The sequence below is a fragment of the Balaenoptera acutorostrata genome, chromosome 4 (genome assembly GCF_949987535.1).
Source record: "Balaenoptera acutorostrata chromosome 4, mBalAcu1.1, whole genome shotgun sequence".
NCBI lineage: Eukaryota > Metazoa > Chordata > Mammalia > Artiodactyla > Balaenopteridae > Balaenoptera > Balaenoptera acutorostrata.
Genome location: NC_080067.1, coordinates 136,545,151 through 136,566,714, shown reverse-complemented (window position 1 = coordinate 136,566,714; position 21,564 = coordinate 136,545,151). Strand labels below are relative to the sequence as shown.

General features: G+C 36.8%; 1 protein-coding gene across 6 annotated transcripts in view; it reads left to right on the top strand.

The window, feature by feature from the left end:
- GRIK1 (glutamate ionotropic receptor kainate type subunit 1) overlaps positions 1 to 21,564 on the top strand; it is a 428,363-nt gene that overhangs the window by 381,802 nt on the left and 24,997 nt on the right. For 3 of the 6 annotated variants that reach the window (XM_028164433.2, XM_057546160.1, XM_007173825.2), the window contains 6 exons: positions 1,283 to 1,327; positions 6,370 to 6,483; positions 8,274 to 8,477; positions 9,186 to 9,409; positions 15,191 to 15,309; positions 19,396 to 19,613. In XM_028164433.2, coding sequence (XP_028020234.2) covers positions 1,283 to 1,327; positions 6,370 to 6,483; positions 8,274 to 8,477; positions 9,186 to 9,409; positions 15,191 to 15,309; positions 19,396 to 19,613 — 924 coding nt within the window. The remainder of the gene's footprint in view (positions 1 to 1,282; positions 1,328 to 6,369; positions 6,484 to 8,273; positions 8,478 to 9,185; positions 9,410 to 15,190; positions 15,310 to 19,395; positions 19,614 to 21,564) is intronic. The other 3 variants (XM_057546158.1, XM_007173824.3, XM_057546157.1) reach the window with 1 other exon arrangement.

Here is a 21,564-nt window from a genome sequence, read left to right as displayed (position 1 = left end):
GCTGAAATGTCTGAGGAAAATAATTAGTTCACAGCTTTGAGAGTTCACACTAGTCACGCAGGTTTCCCCTTTTAAAAATGCCCTCTCTCTTCATCTCCTCTCTTCCTCTCTCTGTCTCTCTGTCTCTCTGTCTCTCTGTCTCTCTCTCTCTCTCTCTCTCTCTCTCTCTCTCTCTCGGGCTTCTTCACTCTGATTTCCTTGTCTGTTAGGTTAACATGCTCTGACAGAGCACAAGCCATCAACCTAGCCTCCATAATGGATGTGGAATTTGGGCTACAGGGAACACAAGGAAAGAAAATAATATTGTTACAGACTAAAAGCCTATAATTTTTTTTTAAAGAAAATGTATGCTTCTCTATACATGCTTCTCTCTCCCTCTCCACTCCATTTAATGTACAGAACTGAAGAGGGAAGAAAACCTGTTAAAGAAACATCTTTTTGGCTCAGATGTGTGATGAAATAGATGAAGCTATTGTTATGTTTTTGCAGCTATTTATACATGTCAATATTATGCACATTCTATTGGTGTTTTTCCAACAAAGGCAAAATCGAATTAGATGAAAGTGTTTTCTCAATTTGTTTCTTTATCTCTTCATTGTTTGCAATAACATTTCTTTCTTCAGGTGACTTGGGCTCAATTCCTAAGAAGGCTGATTGAACCTTAAAGCAATGGGGGAAGCCAACCTATCCTTCTCAGGTGTCAATGGAGGAAATGGCCAATCTTTTCATGTCAGCCTTTTGCAGGGTCCATAGGGAAAGTTGTTAGAAAAAGCCTATTTTCTCACTTTCACTCGTTTCTAATACGCAGAAGCCCCTAATCAAAGAATAAGTCATTACGTACACCTTCTTCTCACTAAGGAATAATGTGTGTGTGTGTGTGTGTGTGTGTGTGTGTGTGTGTGTGTGTGTGTGTGTGTGTTGGTCGATTGACTAATCTGGTTATAAATGTCTTTAACATGTCTTCTTAAGGAATGATGAAGACCTTTTAACTCTGCAGCATAGATGTGCATATTCAAAAGAACTTTAAGACTTTTTTTGGTGTGCAAAAGGAAAAGTGAAAATCAGGTTGCACCACCTAGTAGAAGTAACTTCTGTGGGACCCAGTACTTGGTTCATCTCTTTACTGTACCTATTCTCAGGCTTTATATTGAATTAAGATGCAAGATTCCCAATAATGGGTGGGAAATGTAATGCTGTGAACACTTACACACCATGATACCTTTTGGCTTCCATGCTCCATTTTAATTAAGTGCTATTTTTATCTTTCCCTCCGAAAACCAAGGTTGCTGGCGAAGTGTCTAAACACTTATATAAAGTGTGGAAGAAGGTTTGTACATGGACAAAAACTGCAGGAAATCTGGGGGGGGAGGGGGAATACCAAAGGAAAAACCTGCATCCTTCCAGCTTTCCCAGACCAGCAGCTCTCCAATTGCAGTTTAGAGGCGATATTACATATAAAGGGAGAATGGGGATGATTGAATATGTTGTCTCTCAACAACATTGCCTGTGAATGGAAACAGGCTTGAGATGGATTAAATAATGATGGATTAAATATTTCCCCCTAGATTATTTTTGTTTCTCCTGGGTAGACTCAGTCCGTGTTAGGACTGAAAGCAGGTAACTGAAACAGAAGCAGACACTGGGTCATTGATATTCCCTCTTGAATCACTAAATATTTTTCCCTAAGGGGCATAAAAACAATAGATTTGATCCATCAGACTAGTCAGATAGGCTAAGGCTCAGAAGGGCTGGGACATCTCCTTCAGTGTCACCACCACAAAATATGAGCCATTTTTAGAAATTCCCTTTTCTTACATACTATCTTTTTTTATGCAGTAAAGCAAAATTTGCCAATGCATATTGTTTTGCAATTTGTTTTAGAACCCCAGTTTCCAGAGGACAAAAACATTAGAGGCTTTGAAAGGGAAATGAGATTATCTTGCAAATCATAACACCTAGTATCATGTTGTCAAAGAATGTGCACAGATTTATTATAGAAGCAAATGTTAGACATTACAAACATTCGGATCAAGAAAGTGTCCCAGTGATATGCAAACATTGTCTTTCATTCTCTCTCTCTCTAAAACCACTTGCTAAACTATTTGTTGATTGACAAATGGACCTTAAATTACTGTTCAACTTGAACAGTTTTGTCAGGTTCACTTTCATCTTTGGAATTATTAGTTAAGTCACAGAAAGTGTAAACAGTTTCTCCCTGCAGTCAAAAACCTTGTCTCCCTTTTGGTAGTACTCATATGAGCTCCAAAATGTCCTGCTTTTAAGTTTAAAAAAGCACAGGTTTAATAACCTTGTTTTAATCTTCAGTGAATCAGGCTACCAAAGGCACAGGGAAGGCAATCCCATCTCTTCTCTGCTAATAAGTAGATGAACCTAACTGACACCCAGAAAGAAGCTTATTACACTAATCCAGCTTGAGACTCCAGGCACTTTATGCAATGTTGAATTAATTCAAACCAAATATCCTAGGGAATGAAATCCAAGCCCGGAAATTTTACTCAGAGGAGGGGAATGTCCTTTATTGGTCACTAAACTGCAATAATCACCCCCACTTCCCAAGGTTGCACTTCTTGGCTTTCCTCCTTCCTCCATGCCGCTGTGCCTCTTCCTTCCTGCTGACCTATCGTTGCCCACTTTGCAAGTTGTATACACTGTGGTGTGCTGTTTTGTGTTATGCCTGCTCGTCAACAATTTACAGTAACCTGAGTGCTAGCACATGAGACCTATTGAGACCCAAAAAACACATTGGCCTTTCCCTACAAGACTCCGTCTTACAAGAGGAAGATTCACCCCCATTGCCTTCAAATTCCAAAAGCTCTTCTCTGCACTCTGACATTTTTCAGTAGAGAATAGTCTGCCTGAAATTCTTTCCAAAAGACGGATACAGCAGTCTTTACAAAACCCATCACTAAAAATATGTGTTCATAAAGCTCATGATATAAGAAACAGATATACTTTTTTCTTCCCCTAGATGCTCGATTATTTCATTCCGCAATTTTGGATTTTGAGTTTATGTGAATCACATACCAGGTTTGGGAGATAGATGTTAGTCACTCTCTGAGCATCTTTTTGTTGCATTACCTCTTTTAAAAAAGTTTGCGTAATGACATTTGGGCACTCATTTTCAAATGCTTCCCTCTGTTGTCTGAGATAATAAATGGCTGCTCCCTCATGCCAGTTTACAAAGTGAAAGAAGGCAGAGCCAGGCAATTTAGCTTTTGAGTGTTCCTGCCCACAAATAATTGGTCCACCGTCCACTAATTCTCACTGGTGAATTGCTGCTGACTGCTTTTGCTACAGTTTGAAAACTGAGGTTCTGCTTCCTGGAAGCCCTTCTCCAAGGTTGGAGAACAGGACTGAAATGCTAAACACCCTGGCATCTGGGTAACTGTGTCCCTCCCCGCAATACACAAGAATCATGGGATCTTGCTTTTTCAGAAAGAGACGTTCATTCACGTGTTCATTTACTTCAATTAACAGGTAAAGTCAGTGGACAACTTAGGTTTAAAAGACACACAAACACATGCACACAAGCACAAACACACACACACGCACTCTCACACACACATGCACTCTACTGCTTTGCTGATTAAAAGGTTTGAAAATAGAAGGCTGAGGTCATTCAAATTCCATATGTACTCCAAACTCCAAACTGTCCACTTCCCAGGAATAGCCTGATCGTTACTATATTTTGATATTCTTTTAGTCTAGATTTGAGGAAACTTCTGTTACACAGATAGTGGGAAAAAATAATCTCCTTTTTCTTATTTTATGGAGGAAAGTTTACACTGAATGGGACTTTGGGACTCATTTGATTAGAACTACATCAGCAATGATATCTGACCTTCCACACTTTTAGTGAGGTTAATAAAAGAAAAAAAGCCAGATGTTAAGCCGTGGGGTGTATTTGTCTACGATTTCAAGTTTGTATTTTAAAAGGGAGTGATGTTGCAAGGCCATTCAACACTGCCATTTGCAAATATTAGTATAGGTCCTTTAAACACTTGACATTAATAGAAATAAGAGTTACAGAGAACACATTTCATTACTTAACAAATTGGCTAAAAACAGAGTTATTTTCTCCACCTTTCAATACTTAATTAAAAATTAGGTTCCATTCTCCCCAGTGCTTAAGTCAAGCTTTAATTAAAAGCACAGCCAGGGCCCAATTTAAACACAGTCTTCATAGAGTTAGAAGTCAACTGTTCACAGCCTAAAGCATGGCTTTGGATGAAAACCAATAGATTCCCAGTTGTGGTTAGCCTGAGATACATTTCCTGGAAATGAGAGCCCCTGCCCCCCAAAAAGTGAGAGTAGGTTAGAAGAGAGGAAAGAAAAAATTGTCCCCTTTTCTTGGGTTTAAAGCCAGACAAAGAAAAGATTCTTTAATCCGCAGACATGTGTTGCATGCATTCTAAGTGATGAACATCGCACTTGATCCTGGAAAGACTGAATGGTTATTAAAGGTGTTATCCTACAGCTTAATCCTACCTCTAGTACCCTCTCTATAGACAGAATGAAATACTTTCAAATGCAAAAACTACCCCAAACCCCCATTTATCTAGACTTGTCTCCTATGTCACCAACCAACTAGGTCTAATTAAGTATAGAAAGAAGACAGTGAAACTGAAATAGTTCACACCGATGTGTGAATGTGTGATACAGTACTTGCAACTTCCTCAAAGAATTTATATTTCTAAAAAGAATACTTGTCAAGCTAAATGAATTTTCAGCTGCTGCATTTAGGCAGTAAATCAAAGTAAATAAATAGAAAAGGAAAGAAGCCTAACATTCCCACAGGTAAAATTTTATTTAAATATCAGGAAAGCTCTAATGTCTCCATTTTGCTGGTGAGGAAATTGAGCCACAGCAGGGTTAATTAACTTGCCCATGGTCACATTGCTGGTAAATTGCAAAATTAGAATCTGGACAAGAGTCTATCTGGAAAGCTCATACTCTGTCCAACTAGCCAATGTCCTCCCATTGGAAGAGTATATTTAGAGATCAAGCATAGGTCTACCCTGTCCATCCCAGAGTATGTCCAAGTGTTGGTGTTCCTAAACTGACCCTGTTTTTCATAGCTCCTTTACTTTATCAGCTTATAAATTTCAAAAAAATTCACTAACAATTCTAAGTTCTTTCATAACAGGACAAGCTTAAAGAAATTACTGGGGCAGTCATTCAGATGTCCTTCATTAATGTTTGTGCAGCTCTTATACCAACACTTTCACATGCATCTACTCATTTGATCTTCTTAGGATTCCTATAAAGTATTTTATAGTTAGAGAATAAAAGCTCAGAAAGTTTAGTATCTTGTCCAAGATCACACCGCAACCAGGTTTGCATGCCATCTCACTAAGCTGGCAGTAAATGCCTACAGAAGGCTTCAGAAAAAGAGCTCGATTCTCTGAGGCTCTTTTCATAGGTTGCCCCCAGAGGCAAAACAAATCAATATACTTCTACAGGGTCTGATAACCCAGGAATGGCTTGGCCACTGGAGGAAATTTGGGTTATTATTTCTTAAAAGAGCAATGGGCTTCACTGACTGCCAATCACAATGATTGGTTCTGTGGTAGATAGAAAGATCAATAAGCAATAAAAGTGAATACCTTCACTGAAGGCATTCATAGTCAAGTGAACAAACAAGACAGGTAAACAGATGATAATAACAGAATAAGGTTCAGAACAGAGGTACAAGGAAGGTACTAACAGAGTACTACTAGTGTCCACAAGAGGCACCCCGACCCAGCACTGGGTCCTCCAGTAAAATAGGCCTAGAACTTAGTTTGCTGCTCATCCACACTTTTTCTTCCATTTACGTTTCCCTTTTAGATGCCCGATCTCTCCACTATCCATCTTGCCTCCTCCATCCCATTTCTTATAAATTTTAAAGGCATCGATGGTAATACTTTGGTAACACAAGGTTTGTATCAATAAAATGTAAGCTCCACAAGACCAGAAATTTTTATCTCTTTTGTTCACTGCTATGCCCTCCAATGCCTAGAAGAATCCCTGGCATATAAGTAGTTGTTCAACAAATACATATTGGAAGAAAATCCAATATTCATTTAAAAATTCTTAATTTAAAACAGAACATTGAACTTAATAAATTAAAAACAAAAGGACCTCCCCCTACTTCACCCCACATAGCACAAATTTTCTGTTCCATCTACACACTCATCCTTCCATTGTTTTGTTTTCCCACATTTAGTAGCTTCCACAGTGATACCCTGTTGTCCTCTTCCCAGACTATGAGCTTTTGTGCCTATTCCTGGTGTACCAGGGACCTCTCTTTAGCATAAATGCCATCACTGACTGCCAGCAGCCTCTGATGTAATGTGTTCTGTGTAGATTGGGATTTGGAACTCCAACAGTGGGCTTAACATGACAGATGGCAACAAAGACAGGTCCAATAATATCACCGATTCACTCGCCAACCGAACGCTCATCGTCACCACAATTCTGGTAAGTTGACCATGTGGAATTGAGGGCATCTTATCCAGACTCTTACTCTAGACCTTGAAGGATTCCTCAACTATCCTTTTCATGCCAACAACTCTCTCTGTAAATGTCTATGTTTAATTGGGACACTAGAATCATATGTTTGTGTGTACCTATAATAGATTGAATTATCAGCTTCCAACATTGTTCTGAAGATCTCCTACCTCCAATCCATTCTCAGCTCTCTTTTGCTCCACCCTCTAGCCCCACCCAGCTGGTCTCCCTTGCTCTCTGGCTGCTGGTTGGTTTCAACCAAGGGGAGACTAAGACCAGGGAAGTGGAGGAAGAGACCCAAGGAGATTTCTTCCACTGTTTCCCAACAGTATTGTCAGAACCTCTGTCTTTCACAGCCATAGCTTCTATCCTGTCAGTGATCCTGCTTCCATACACTAACTGCACTGGACTCCTGGAACACTCTTTCCTCCCTCTCTGCCTCAGCCCTAGCTTCCTAATTATGCTGGTCCCTGGGTGTCTATATTCCACTGCAATTCTCACCACCATCTCTGTTGCTTCCCTTTGTCTTGCTCATTCCTTTGTAAATAGCCCCTTTATTAACTGCTCTTCAAAAGCCCAGGTAAAAGTACCTCCTACTCTGTGTTGGAACCCCTGTCATGCCCCCATCTAGCAACTGTGCACTCACAAGTTGTTCGTTCTCCCTCTTTGCTCTATCATAATCCAAGAAATAAAGGGAGTGGCCACCTCTAAAATCTTCACTTTTGGACCTTCCTGTTTTGATTTAGTCCATAATGTCAGGCCAATTTACTTCTGAAACAGTTAGCTTCGGAGAATTATTCATCCAAAGTGAAAACCGTTTTGTTTTTCTGGTGTCTACTTTCTCTGCAACCTTCTCATGGAAATACAGAGTATTCTACTTCTAACAGTTTGTTTGAGGATAAGCCTAAACATAAAGGACAGATCAGTAATGTAGTAACTATTATGATTTTATAAAATAAAATACATTTTTATTTAGTCAAATGAGAATTAAAAAGATTATAGATACGTAGTCTTAAGGAAATGTCCATTATTCATAGGATAGGGGATTTACCACGTAAGCATATAAACAAAGAATTTACCAGATGTGAGCTCTAAGATGCATTCAAATAAGAAAGTGGAACCGATGATAAAAGAAGACATTGAAATGGCCTTTGAATAAGATATCCTGAATGAAACCAAGAAAAAATATGTAAGTAATAAGGGAATAGTGAAATTGAGATGCAATTTAGCTGAGAAATGAGAAAATTAAAATATTCAGAGTATTTAGTAGACAGGAAGTTTGAAGAACAAGAGAATATATTTGCTGATTTAGATTTCCCTTTTGTAAGTAGGTGAAGCTCATAGATAAAAGCCAGGAGAGAGGGTGGGCCTAGCACTAGAAGCTTGGGTGTGGGCACAGCTGGATGCCAGATATCCAGACATCAGATCATCCCCTGCCTTCTCTGCCAGACCTAAAGTTCACAAATGATTGTCTCTATGACACCATTCACTCACAGCTCTGCCCTCAGCAGTGGAGGGGAAAAACTCTCAATCAAAGAGAGAGGAGGGAGAGAAATAATATATGGAGTGTTCTATATTTGTAGAGGATGTACAAAAGATGAGTTTAGCAAAGGCAGAAGGGGAAGTGACCTTCTTTAGTATTCTCAAATCTTAAAAATAATCTTCAAATATTTTATATCTTCTGGCTGTTGATAGAGCTTGTGTAAGTAAATTCTGCCTTTCATTATAACAGGGTTTCATATGTGATTTGTTTCATATAGGAAGAACCCTATGTGATGTACAGGAAATCTGATAAGCCACTGTATGGAAATGACAGATTTGAAGGATATTGCCTGGATCTATTGAAGGAATTGTCAAACATCCTGGGTTTCATTTATGATGTTAAACTTGTCCCTGATGGCAAATATGGAGCTCAGAATGACAAAGGAGAGTGGAATGGAATGGTCAAAGAACTTATAGATCATGTAAGCAAAACTATATCTCCTACATAGGGGTCTTAAATGTAAAAAAAAAAAAAAAAAATGCATAATGAGAAAAGTAAAAGAAAAGAGAAAAAATGGTTGAGTCGAGTCAGAAGACATTTTATTTATTTATTTTTTGAATCATAAAAATAGCTTGAAAAATGGGAGAAAACAACCTACCAATGTAGTTTCCCCACTTAGAAGGGCAAGTAAGGAAAAATTGAGGATAAAAATTTATGGGCCCATCCTTCATACCGAAGAATAAACTTGAATGATTCTTAGATTAGATAAAGAGTTCTGAAGTTTGCAGCTCAGAGCAAAATCTCATCGACTACTTTTATGATCTAGTTGTTCATTTCTTACTTTTCTCACATGCCCTTTTTTAAAGACATTCTTCTGCAGTTTTTTCCCCCATTTAGTTCCAGAATATGTATGTGTATATAATATATATATATATATATATATATATATATATATATATGTCGTGTGTGTGTGTGTTTCACACTGTCTGGTTTCTCTTTGCTAATGAATACTATTTTGTAAACATAACTGTGTAAATCAACTGTTTTTATATTAGAGTTAATCAGCACAGAAGTTTTTGTGTGAGAAACATTTGGAGTTGAGAATAGGAATCAGGAGAACCAGGAAAAGTCTAGACATTCACCAGGAAGGTAGACAACTAAGGTGACAAGTTCAAACTTGCTTTTGCAGAGGGCTGATCTGGCGGTGGCTCCTCTTACCATCACTTACGTGCGGGAAAAAGTCATAGACTTCTCCAAACCCTTCATGACCCTGGGCATCAGCATTCTCTACCGCAAGCCCAATGGCACCAATCCAGGGGTCTTCTCCTTCCTCAATCCTCTATCTCCTGACATTTGGATGTATGTGCTCTTAGCCTGTTTAGGAGTCAGTTGTGTACTCTTTGTGATCGCAAGGTAAGTTAGAGAACTACTAAACTTACAACAGATCTATGTCAGTCTCAGGTTGACCTGTATGCTCTAGAGGTAGACAAAGATCAAGAACTTCAAAGTATTCTTTTAGTTTTGCCTGGTGTTCTATTCTGTCAAGTTCTCCCTCATAAAAGCCACTCTATAAATGAATATCTTCTAATTATTCATAAAGGTAATTTTAAAAGATAATAGGAAGACAATTTTATATATTATATAAATTTAATTTTATCAGTACTTAAAGCAATGTAAAATGGTTATTTACCCATTTTTCCCTGAATTATATTGCCACAAAAGCAATAGCTCAGCTAATAAATCTAAAACATTTCAACAGGAAAGAGAAAAATTTTGTCCAGATTCTTGATCCCTGGAATATTCGCAAATATTAAGCAAAAGAGAAAAAAGTTAGCTAGGAATTGTTGTAGCAAATAAGAAGCACTGGATTAAACAAGATTTTGAAATCCTCGGGAATAAAAATAAATACTTCGAAAATTTTATAAAATTTATTTTTAAAAACATTAGACAGTTAACAAGAGAATTCTGGAAATAACAATAAAAAGAAAGAGTAGTTATATATCCAGTCTGGAGGCATGAAATCTTTATGCTACCCTGATGATTCAGTTTAGATTTTATTTTCTGAGATAACCCTACATTTAACCATTCTGCTCTACACAGTTTTTCAAAGGATTGTTATACCATTCAGTAGATCATGTTTTCTAAATATCTTTGATACTGAATTGGAAACACAGCTGCATTATCTTTCTGTTGGCATAGAGAGTTGATAACCCTAGACAAACCCTGTAAAAAAAATAATTGCTTTGTTATGTCCTCTACTCATTTTCAATCTTTTTCATCCTTCAACAAAACTCAGTGAACTTTTTCTCTAATCAATTTTTGTTTTCCCTCCAGGAATTTCTAAGAGAAATCTTTCTTCATGCTAGTTCTTTGTCATTGTTCACTGTATGGTTTTGATTAATGCCAGGTAACTCTTTCCCTGGCATAATTATAAAGAAACCTGGGAAAAATAACCTAGTTTGGAAAGGTCTTACAGATCCATAAAGCAGACATAGTAAAAGCGAATAAATGTGTGCTCTCATGTGTGGGTGAGTCACATATGTTCAATATGAAATGAATGTTTCGAAGTTCTCTACACTTCATAAAGTGTACCATTACCAAATGCTAGACTGTTTTCCAAATTTTGTCCAGATATTAAATTACTTTTAAATAATGACCAAAGCTTTCTTTCCATGTGTCTTACCTCAGAAAATAGTATATTGTCAGGATGTAGAGTGATACTATCCTTTGATACATTAATACTCAATCAGTGGTTCTCAACTAGGAGAGATTTTATCCTCCAGGGAACATTTGGCAATGTCTGGATATAGTTTTTGATTGTTACAACTGAGGGTGGAGGATGCTACTGGTATATAGTAGGTAGAGTCCAGGGATGTAGCTAAACATCCTACAGTGTGCGGGACAGCCCTCCCCCTACAACAAAGAATTACTCCAAAATGTCAATAGCATCAAGTTTAAATAGCCATGCTTTAAATAATTAAAGATGATAGTGCTTTGAGTATCAAATTTTCAAAGATGAATCACTCACCTTTGGAGGGGCATTTTTCATTACTGTCTCGTAAGTGAAATGAATACTGCCCTAGAATGGCCATTGAATAAATGACCACCCTAAAGTGATGTACTCTCTAACAATAAATTAGAAATCTTGTGTTGGCTTGTTGTTCCATTCCTCTATTCGGGACCCACACCTGCTGGGTGATTCTAGGGCTAGTAGAGCAATCCAAGCAGCAGAGGGTAACAGAGAAGTGAGTTTCCATATTCCCCAGCTCACTACTTTGTCTAAGCAGTGATGCTAATGAGTAGAATAGGCAAGACAATGTTGATGAGCAAGTAATTACATTATTTATCACACTGACTTGACCAAAATCAGTGAAAGAAAAAAACCATGTCAACAGGAACCAGAAATTCTCACAAGCATACAGGTTGTAAGTACTCTTTTACATTTGACACCAAGTGTGCCTTTAAATGACCTTATTTTTACCACTAGAATATGTCAAAATAATGTAGCATTCAGTAGTTTTCCCCTCCTCATTTTGTCTGTTCCTCTATAAGCTCCTGATGAACCAGAGCCCTACATTTTTGAACTTCATTTTGTTTCAGTTAAGAAAGCAGCCTCCTTTCTCCCCTAGTCAATACTCTCCACTCAACATTCCTACTCACCAAGTATCATTTATAAACCAGCTCTTCTTTATTTAGCTTATTCTCCTTGTCACTCCCTTCTCACTGTCTTTCCTCTCACTCTGGGTCTTGGGGAAGTGGAGGTGTCATGAATCAAATGCAAACTTGCAAACAGCATGGTGGTAAAACAGAGAAAATATAAAAATATAAAAAATAACTCCCTGCAGTGCACAGGTGCACTATCATGGGGATTGTACTCTCAGCTACATTCAGCTTCTCCACACCTTTGAATCCATTCCTGCCTCTACGTCATAAAGCCATTAAATATATTTTGGAGGTGATTCCCAAAGACAAAATCCTGATCGAATAAATGTGCCAATTCACTTTTACTTCCCACCATCATAGCTTGAACTTGGTCACTCTGCATCAATAAGCTAATATGTAAAATGACTTTCTATTACCACCTTAGTGGTTTGCATTCAAAGTTAGTGAAATAGAAATGAAAAACAGCTAACGTCCTAATCATCTTTAGCTCTAGAGAGGCTTTTGAATTTGCTTTTCGAAATATACCCTTTCTTGTATTTTTAAAGGGGAAAAATAAAGCCCATCACTGCATTTAGGCTAATGCTATCACTAGACAGAGACTTACAAACCATTTGCTGAAGTGAATTGAATTTATAAAGTTAGACAAACTAAGGAAAGCCATATAAATTTTTTAGCTACTATGACTTGTTACAAATGTGCATGTCAGTGTTTTTGCTTTGTGGTTGACATTTTTTAAATTACTTTTTATAAAGTATTTAATCCCAAGAAATTACAACCATCATGAACACACAATTTAGATAGACCAAATATCCAGATATAATGTCTGATTACATCTTATAATTTATGCTCATCTTCTTAAAATGAACATTTTTTAAGTTGGCTTCTGGCAAAGAAAAATCAAGAAAACCTTTGACTGTAACTCTACAGTTATAATACAAACCCAACAGTTATGCTACAAGATCGAACAGAGCTTCCTCCATTAAAAGATGAATAGATCTTCCTCTTCTTGATACAGCCCAATATTTGTTCTCAGCCATAAAAAGAATCTCTTAATTAGAAATCTTCAGTATGACCAGCATTTTATATCTTCCATTCAAGTAAAAGCCTGGCATATATAAACATAAAACCAAAATGAACCCCTGTATTTCAATATAATGCTACTCTTCTATGTGCAAATTTTAAAATAAATTCTAAGCACATTTGTCCCTTTGTCTGTCATTTCACTAAAAATCAGTATCAGTTGAAGATAGCAGCTTCAGAATATCATTGGTGTGGGTCATGTATTAATCTTTCTCCCAGGCTTCCTGGTGCTGACATTACTGTCACACTAGCTATCTTTAAGCAGGCGTTAGGAATTTCAAGCTGAAATATCTACATCCAGTAGGCAACAGGTAGGTCTATTGCATTATGAAAAGTCAGTGTCTTACAACACAGCATCAAATCACTATTTAATATTCCTCAGTCCACGCACTCCCCAAGTCACTCAGAATCCCAGAGAGAAAGAGTCTAAAATATCTCTGCAGAGCAGGCAGAATCACATTGCTGTTTAGACAGTTTTCTTTTTTGCCATGGAAAATTAGATTAATTGTTCACTTAGAACTGCAAAGTATGAAATACTGAAAAAAGACCAAGTTAGATGCGGTATTCCAAAGAGAAAAGTGGTGATCTCATTCATCAGAGCATATACAGGGGAGAAATGCCAGAATATCAGGGGGCTGATGGTTGCCAGGTTTTATGATCTGTTTAGAAAAACTCCTTCTTTTGAATGCATAATCTGCCTAATTTATTGCACTTAATATTTTTAAATTATTGTACAAGTGGCAATGGTATTGTTTAAGTAACGGCATCTTTACTCTGTGTACTGCTTCAATTAGTAGGTTCATTAATATTGGTATTCTGTTCTTCAGCTAAGCAAACTACTATGGTTATAAGAGAGTATAAATTCAAAACTTAATTATATTGTTGAAACAGTAATTAAAATGTATTGGCATGACATTGTCAATTAAAGCTATATTCATAAGCTTCACAGGAACCTGCACTGTGTGCCCTGCAGCTGTGGAGAAGGTGCAGTAATGATTTGGATGCCATTACTGGGGGATAAACTACGAGGCTGTTATCCCAGTCTCCCTAAGACTTGATGAGGAGATGCTGTATACTTTTCAGAAGGTGTCTGGGGGTTTAGAGAATGGTTTTTCATTAAGAGGAACTGTCTGCCCAGTTCCTTGTGCATGATTCACAGTGTGCCCTGCTTTTCACTTTAGATAATGTATTCACTTTAATACCAACTCTCCCCAAGTGTCAGCAACCTGCTATTGTTTACTGCTGAAACCTTATGGCTGGAGAGCATTCCATATGTTCTCATTGGCTTTATGGTGTTTTAACATTACTCCTGCTTGCATTAAAAGACCCAATGGCAAATGGCAAAGCTTCCAGTGCTAAGGACTACTGCATTTAATCATTTCCAGATCACTTTGCAGAGCACCTGCTAATGTCTTTTTGGACAAATAAGTGCCCCTTGAAAGATAGTCCTAAAAAATAACCACAGAGCAGGGAGCTCCTTGGGCTGTAGAGGTCAGACAGATGTTTAGAAAACAGAGGAAGAACCAAAACTCTTCAGTTCCTCAAATTTTTATTTTAACACACCCTAGAGATATCTGGATTCCCTCTTCTTTAAAAATAAGGAAACTGAAGCCAGTGAGCTTAAGTTACTTATTCAAGGTTGACTTCCTAACTAACGAGGGCTGGTGATCAGGTGACCACAATTCATAGTTCTAGAAACAATTCAAAATGAATCTAGAGGAGTGTCTGAACCTAAAACTCTCCATTGAGACATGCTGTGTCCTTAACACCAATGAACCCCTGTGCCTGGGCCAGGATACTTCTAAGTTTGAACTTTATCTCTTCATTTAAGGATTGTGATTTTTATCTCCATATACAATCATAAAAACATTAATACATCCCAATCCAGACCTTCTTTTTGTTTATTAATTGTTTCAAGCTTGCAGCTCCTTTGATGCGTTATGAAATCACTAGACTACATAGACTCCTTTAAACTTCTATCCATAGATACCCCTTGAAGTCCAGTCACCCCTCTTTTTGTGCCTTCCACAGCACCTAGCAACACAGAATCTTGATACTGTAGCAGGTATGCAACAGTGTGTGTGTCACTGTCATTGCTACTTTGTAGGGTAAATACTCAGGATGAGTGACCCTCTCTTTAACAGTCCATCTAGTTGTTCAGTAAAATGGAAATGAGTGAAAACTCAGAACAGTTTAGTAGACATAGATCTGAGGAGTACAGTTCCAGACAACCAATGGGCTTTGCCTAGAACTCAGAAGTCTGGTAAATATAATGCCTAAAGTCTCCTTTGCACTTTGCCCACCAAAGCTATAAGTTTATGAATATGGCCTACTGTTTGGTTTGATGCGTCCATCATTAGCTGTTGGGTGTTCTGCATTGTTCAGCGGGTTTTCACTGGTGTCACATATATTTATCTCATGTTTACAGACTGTTTCTGTTAACTACCACAGGTTTACACCCTACGAGTGGTATAACCCTCACCCATGCAATCCTGACTCAGACGTGGTGGAAAACAATTTTACTTTACTAAATAGTTTCTGGTTTGGAGTTGGAGCTCTCATGCAACAAGGTACAAGGTTGCACATCTTTGTCACACACATCCCACAGTCTGCTGACAGGCTTCCATGCTGGTAAATTCCACCAAGAAGATAGAGGGTAGGCCAAAAACTATCTCAGGAATCAAAAAGATAGAACCCGACTTCCTAGACAGTTCTAAAAATAAAAAAGACAAAAATATGACAGAAATGAAACTCCTTTGCTATATATCTAAAATAAGACTTACTATCAAGCAATGAACACAAATTTTCCTAGAGAGAAGGAAGGGATAAATTACCTTAGAAACTGTTTACAAATTGGCATAGGTGGAGATATCAGTCTTTTCCTAACTTCACAAGTTAGAGGTTGAAAAGGATTAAAGTTTGAATCCTTTGAAAATTAGGTTGACTTACATTCTTCCAATAGCTCGCAGTACCTAAAACTGTCACCTAATTACCACTCTGACAGACTCTACTGGGATTCATCTTAGCTTCCCAGTAACTTTTTATGATCTCCGTCAGTTGGTAACCATAGCAACAGTAAACTGGAGAAGTTGGGGGAAATGAAATTCAAACCATAGAAATGTAATATATCTTATACATTTTCTATGATTTGGAAGATTTTGATTTTGGTGGGGAGGGAGGAGTGAGTTGTTTTAACCTTTGGAGGAAATCCAACTCTTTTGTGGATTTTCCTCAGCTTTGATTCCAGACGTATGGTCTAGAAAACCCTTCTCAAGATAAATACATTAATTTAAGAAAATCATAAGTCACAGATGCTGTTGTGTTTGGAATATCTGCTCATTTGACAACAAGTTGCAAAATAAATTGGCAAAGGAAATTTCAACTAGGATATATATTAAAGATTTTTGTTACTTAGGTGTGAACCCTAAGGCTTTGCACGAGGGAGTTGTTATCATCTACTCGAAATGTATATAGTCTGTCTCTAAAAATTCCAGGGAGAGAGAGCAAGGGTTTCTAGTGTGGAAATACAAAATAATTGAGGAAAGTGAGTAAAACCTCTCATCATGCGATTAAGTGTAGTTTATTCAGGCACTGCCAAATAGGTGTAGACACAGCACCTGATTTATTAGAAATCACTTGCATGAGTTTAGAGCATAGCACAGAACTATAAATCCTGCAGGAAAACTCATTAGATGACATATACTGCTTTACCACTGCATTTAGTTTTTAAGGAATTTATCTTGTGAACAATTACTTTCAAAGAGTGAAAGAGACTCCCCTCCTTCCCTATAGCTTGCCTTCCTGTCCCATTAGAATAGAAAAATATAGACTTGGGTTTCATAGAGCACACAGCAATTCTGTGCATGTACATATGACCGTGACTGCCTTCTGTCATATGAGTGTACCCACCCCTAAAATTTCTCTTTTATATTCTACCTGTTTGGAGTTTCCCATCATCCACAGCAAACCGTGGGATGCAGTGTCTGCTAGTTACCACTACCTTGGGTACGTGACAGTCAACCCCAACCAGACTCTGCTTGTTTTTCAAGAAGTTTAAAATATTTGTCAGGTGAAACAAATATTGCAATGTAAAAATGTGCGGTACTGGTGACTGTTAGTGCATTTGTCCTTAGCATGTGGCATTGGACCAGGTAGCTAACTTATGTATTGACTGTTGTGCTCTTGTTAGCAGAAGCTTATCACTGTACTCAATTGGAAATCATTTTGTTTAATTTATTTTTTAATGTGATGATCAGGCTTTCTCTTTTCTACAGAGCGTGAGCAAAGTCTGGATCAGGATTGGCTGTCATGTCTGCCATAAAAGGCAGTAAAGAGACTTCAGCAAGTATTGTCTCTCATCCCAAATATTTTCTAATGATGTTTTATTCTACTTTTATTACTTTCATAACTTCATACTCTAGAGTTCTGAACTTACAAAAATCATCTCTACTTGAGCGAAGTCATTTCTAAGTATGTAAATTAATGTTGAGAGTCATGAAAGTCACAAAATTGTGTGAAATTTTTTAAAAAGATGAAATGTTGAGAAATATAATTCACACCATCTACCAAGGGTTTGAAATGTAACCTGAGTAGATTTCTACAAATTATTTTTAATTTCCAAGACCACTTCATCCAAAAGTATAAATATGTATTAGTTTAAAGTGTGATAGATGTGAATTTATCATTACATGTCAACAGTTGGTTATCCGTCTGTCCAGTTTTACTGCCATATAATACATAATTATACAAATAATAAATTAAAATCTGATCTTTTCACAAATGCAACCAAATAAAATAAGGATAAATTTACAGCAGAAAATCTATACCTATAAGCTAAGAAAATATATCTACTAACTATATTACCTATTTCCCATGGCTATTTTATGAAATAAATGGTATTTTAATGATAGCCAACGAAAAATCTAAAATAATATCACACTGCCACAAGGCTGCTAGATCAATGAAGTACAAAGATATGAAACAAACTTGGGCATTAAACACACACACACACCCACAGGCATATAAATCCCATTAAACTGAAAGATTAAAACAAGAGCAACAAACTATTCTACTAAATTCTTAGAGGCAATTTAATGAAAACTGTTATAAATATGAGTATTATTACACACCCAAAGTCAAACAAACAAACAAAAGAAGGAAATAAAAACCACAGTGAATCTTTTAACCTCATTAAAAGAAAATAAACACAAAGATACCTAATAGCTTTAGAAGAATACATCTAATTCAAAGTCAAGAAACTCTGCCAACCTTTATCTGCTTACCGTGAGCTGGCTTTGATTTCATGAGCAATATTTGTATCTGTTTATACATTAAACTTGAGCATAAACTCATGTATTTGTAGATTCATAAACTCCAATTTCCCTTTCTATCTTAAGCCATTAACTACAAAACTTCAAAACACCCAATCAGAATAGTGAAAGACTCCTTTAAGCCAGGTAATTCACCTGCTGAACTTCACACTTTGGATTTTTTAACTTAGGGTTTTTCCCTTTCACTTTTTAACTGGTCCCATAAACTCTATCATTCCTCTGACTTCATGGAGGAAATGCTAAGTACAGAACCAATGGTGAATTTCAAGCAAGCAGATTAACCAAAAATCCATCCATGAATTGATAAAATGGGGGTAAGTGCTGCAAATACCCTTCTGTCCCTTTTGATTCTACTGTTGGATTTATGGCCTTCCATAAGTTTGATCAAAAGTTTTGAGCTAGAGAGTTTTCACAGATGTTTGTCTTTTGTGTAGGTAAACTTCACACATGTACCCTTTCTTAAAGAGAGAAAGGTATTTTTGGTAAATACATTAAATGCCTCTATATTACCTTTTTACAAATAATCAGGAATTATCTGATAACATCTAAAATGTATGTTCTTACCAGAAAAGGCCCCTTTCCACCTGCAAAACAGCCAGTCTTTGAAGTATAATTTAAAAATAGTACTTTATTTGAGGACAAATTGTGCCTTTTCAGTGAATATATTATTTTCAGTTAAATAAGAATCTACTTTAAAAAATCATTTTAACTTCAAAAGTAACATAAAACAATAAAAAATGATTCATCTACTGTCAAATATGGCTGCATCCAATTTCATCTGATTTGTAAAACTCCAGTGTTTTATTAAAGTACATGTGATAAATGACATGATATGTTAATCTTTTGAAAGTCTCTCCCATTCTTTAAGATTAAATAAGAATAAGTTAGCATTTCAAAGCTTTCACAGTTGTACAACCTAGAACATTTTATTTCACACAATAAGATGCATATCAGACAGTAAGAAAAGGCCAGAAGTCTGGGATTGACTTTTCAGCAGAAACAAGCAAACAAACTCAAATCTAAGCAACTAAACTATCTATAAATTTTAAACATAGAATATCTTAGGGTTAAAACCATTTAATACCTTCAAATGTCAATAAATCACATTTTAAACAGCAGCATTGATAAATGACAAAAGATCATTTAGATTTTGCTTCATTTTCTAAAAAAATGCATCTATTCACCTACACACAAGAGAGTAAAACCTTGATAGATTTATAGTTTTGTGTCACAAAAATGCATTATCTCTCTAGACTAGTGTCAAATCATGGGTCTTCCCTTTTCTCCTAACTGTGTAACTCTCTTACTCTGACAATACCATCACAGGATCAGAGTTGATGCCCAAAGCTCTATCAACCAGAATAGTTGGAGGGATATGGTGGTTTTTCACGCTAATCATCATTTCATCCTACACTGCCAATCTGGCTGCCTTCTTGACAGTAGAGAGAATGGAATCCCCCATTGATTCAGCAGATGACCTGGCAAAACAAACCAAGATAGAATATGGGGCAGTCAGAGATGGATCAACAATGACCTTCTTCAAGGTAAGGAACTGACAATATATTCTCAACGGTTATCTCATACTGAGGGGAGGAGGTTGTGGAATAAGAGTCTGTCCAAAAAAACCAAAAAAATGTTAGGCAACTTTTTTATAAAATAAAATGTCTAATGACAAAATCTGATTACAAGGGACCTAGGTACCCTCAGCTGTCACATAAAACAATTTCTTCAGTGCCCATCTAGGTATCATTCCCTCTATCCCCAATTGAGTACACTCAGATCCACAGGTCAGTATCTTCAATATCTTCTCTTGTCTTTATACCCATTAATTAATCACTCGTGTATAGAAGCCACAAAATAAAGATTACTTAACCTGAAATTATGACAATCAGAATGCTTGAATATCTTTGTTTTGTTCTTCCTGCTCTGTACTGGATGAGACAGGAGCAGATGACAAGTAAATGTGTTGATACTGGCATTTATTTGGAAAATTAAAACCAAAAATATCCCAGGGGACTCCAGTCTAATATTGCATTTGCACCAATGGGGACAGTGCTCCCAGCGCAGCCTGAAGCCTTCCAATAGCCTGGAGTGTCTCCCGAGGCACCAAAGGAGAGTTAAGTTAGAATCAATATGGTTTTAGTGTCAAGTGCATTTTGTTGTTCATGTCTTTTTAATTACTTACCCAGAGTGATGAAACTGATTTCCACCTTGCTTACGGAATAAGCTGTAGTACTTTTATTATCAAATCTCAGATACTATATCTCCCATGGGGGAAAAATGGATTATAATAGATCCAGGGACCTTTAGAGATGACAAAAAACCTTAGAGATCAGGAAGTTCAGCCCTTCCCACTTACTCATGAAGAGAACAAAACCTTCAGAAGCTAAATTATTTGCTCAAAATCACACACTTGGTTTATGACACAGCCAGGCTAGAACCTTCTTGTAAGAGGTACTTGTGCATGTGAAAAAAAGGAAAACAGCAACTGTAACCAAAATAAACTCTAAAAACACCTTTGTCAACGTTTCACATCCGGATTACTGAAAATGAAGTTGTCACCCAAGGTTTGAGAGGACTACTTTGACTTGTGAAGAGTATTAATTTAGAGGCAAAAAACTAAGGGTAAAAAAAAGGGAAAACTTCTTTGTATAACAGTATTAGTTCACCAAAATATGTATTGCTTATGCAGTAAAGGTGGTTTAACATTAACAATAATAATAAATAAACAAATAAAAACTTACTTGTTTTAGGAGTAAACTATACCCAGAGGTTTATAAAAAAGAGTAATGTAAAAAGTTAGGATTTTTCTTTTCCTCTATGTTAAAAAAAAGATGATTTTTAAACTTTTTTTTATTTTAAGAAATATGACATTGATTTAATGAAGGTATAAAGTGTGGTGATTGTTTCTTCTTTGGACAAGTGTTGTTTTCAGGACAAATGACATTAAATGTATGGCTTTCCAACTTTCTGAAAGCTTGAATTTTCCTAAAATCAGTACTGTAAAGAAACACGTTACCCCCAGCTAGTAATTCATCACAACACTTGTCAGAAACCAGGAAAATTACCTGCAAGGCATATAGGACAGAGAGACACTGCCAAAGTAGAACTGAGTATGTCTGAAAAAATATCTAAAATGATTTACCTCTTTCACCAGTATCAAAAAGCTTTAAAGTGTTGGAAATGGGCGAGTAGAGGCAGAGAAGATTCTACTACTACTAAGATGCACATTATAAATATAAAAGAGGGAGAGGCTACCTTTTGAAAAAGCCATAGATCTGACTTCACCACTGTGCAAACAATCAGTGTATTCACAAAGTATCCTTTAATCTCATTTTGATTTGTCTCTGTTCACATACCTTTGAATATAAAGGCTGCTGGTTCCCACATTTCCTGGCAGGACCCTAGAGTGACCACATTAAGGTGTGCTTGGATATTGCATTTCCCTGCAACAATTCTATGCTAATCTTGCAACTGTACTAGCTCATAACTGCA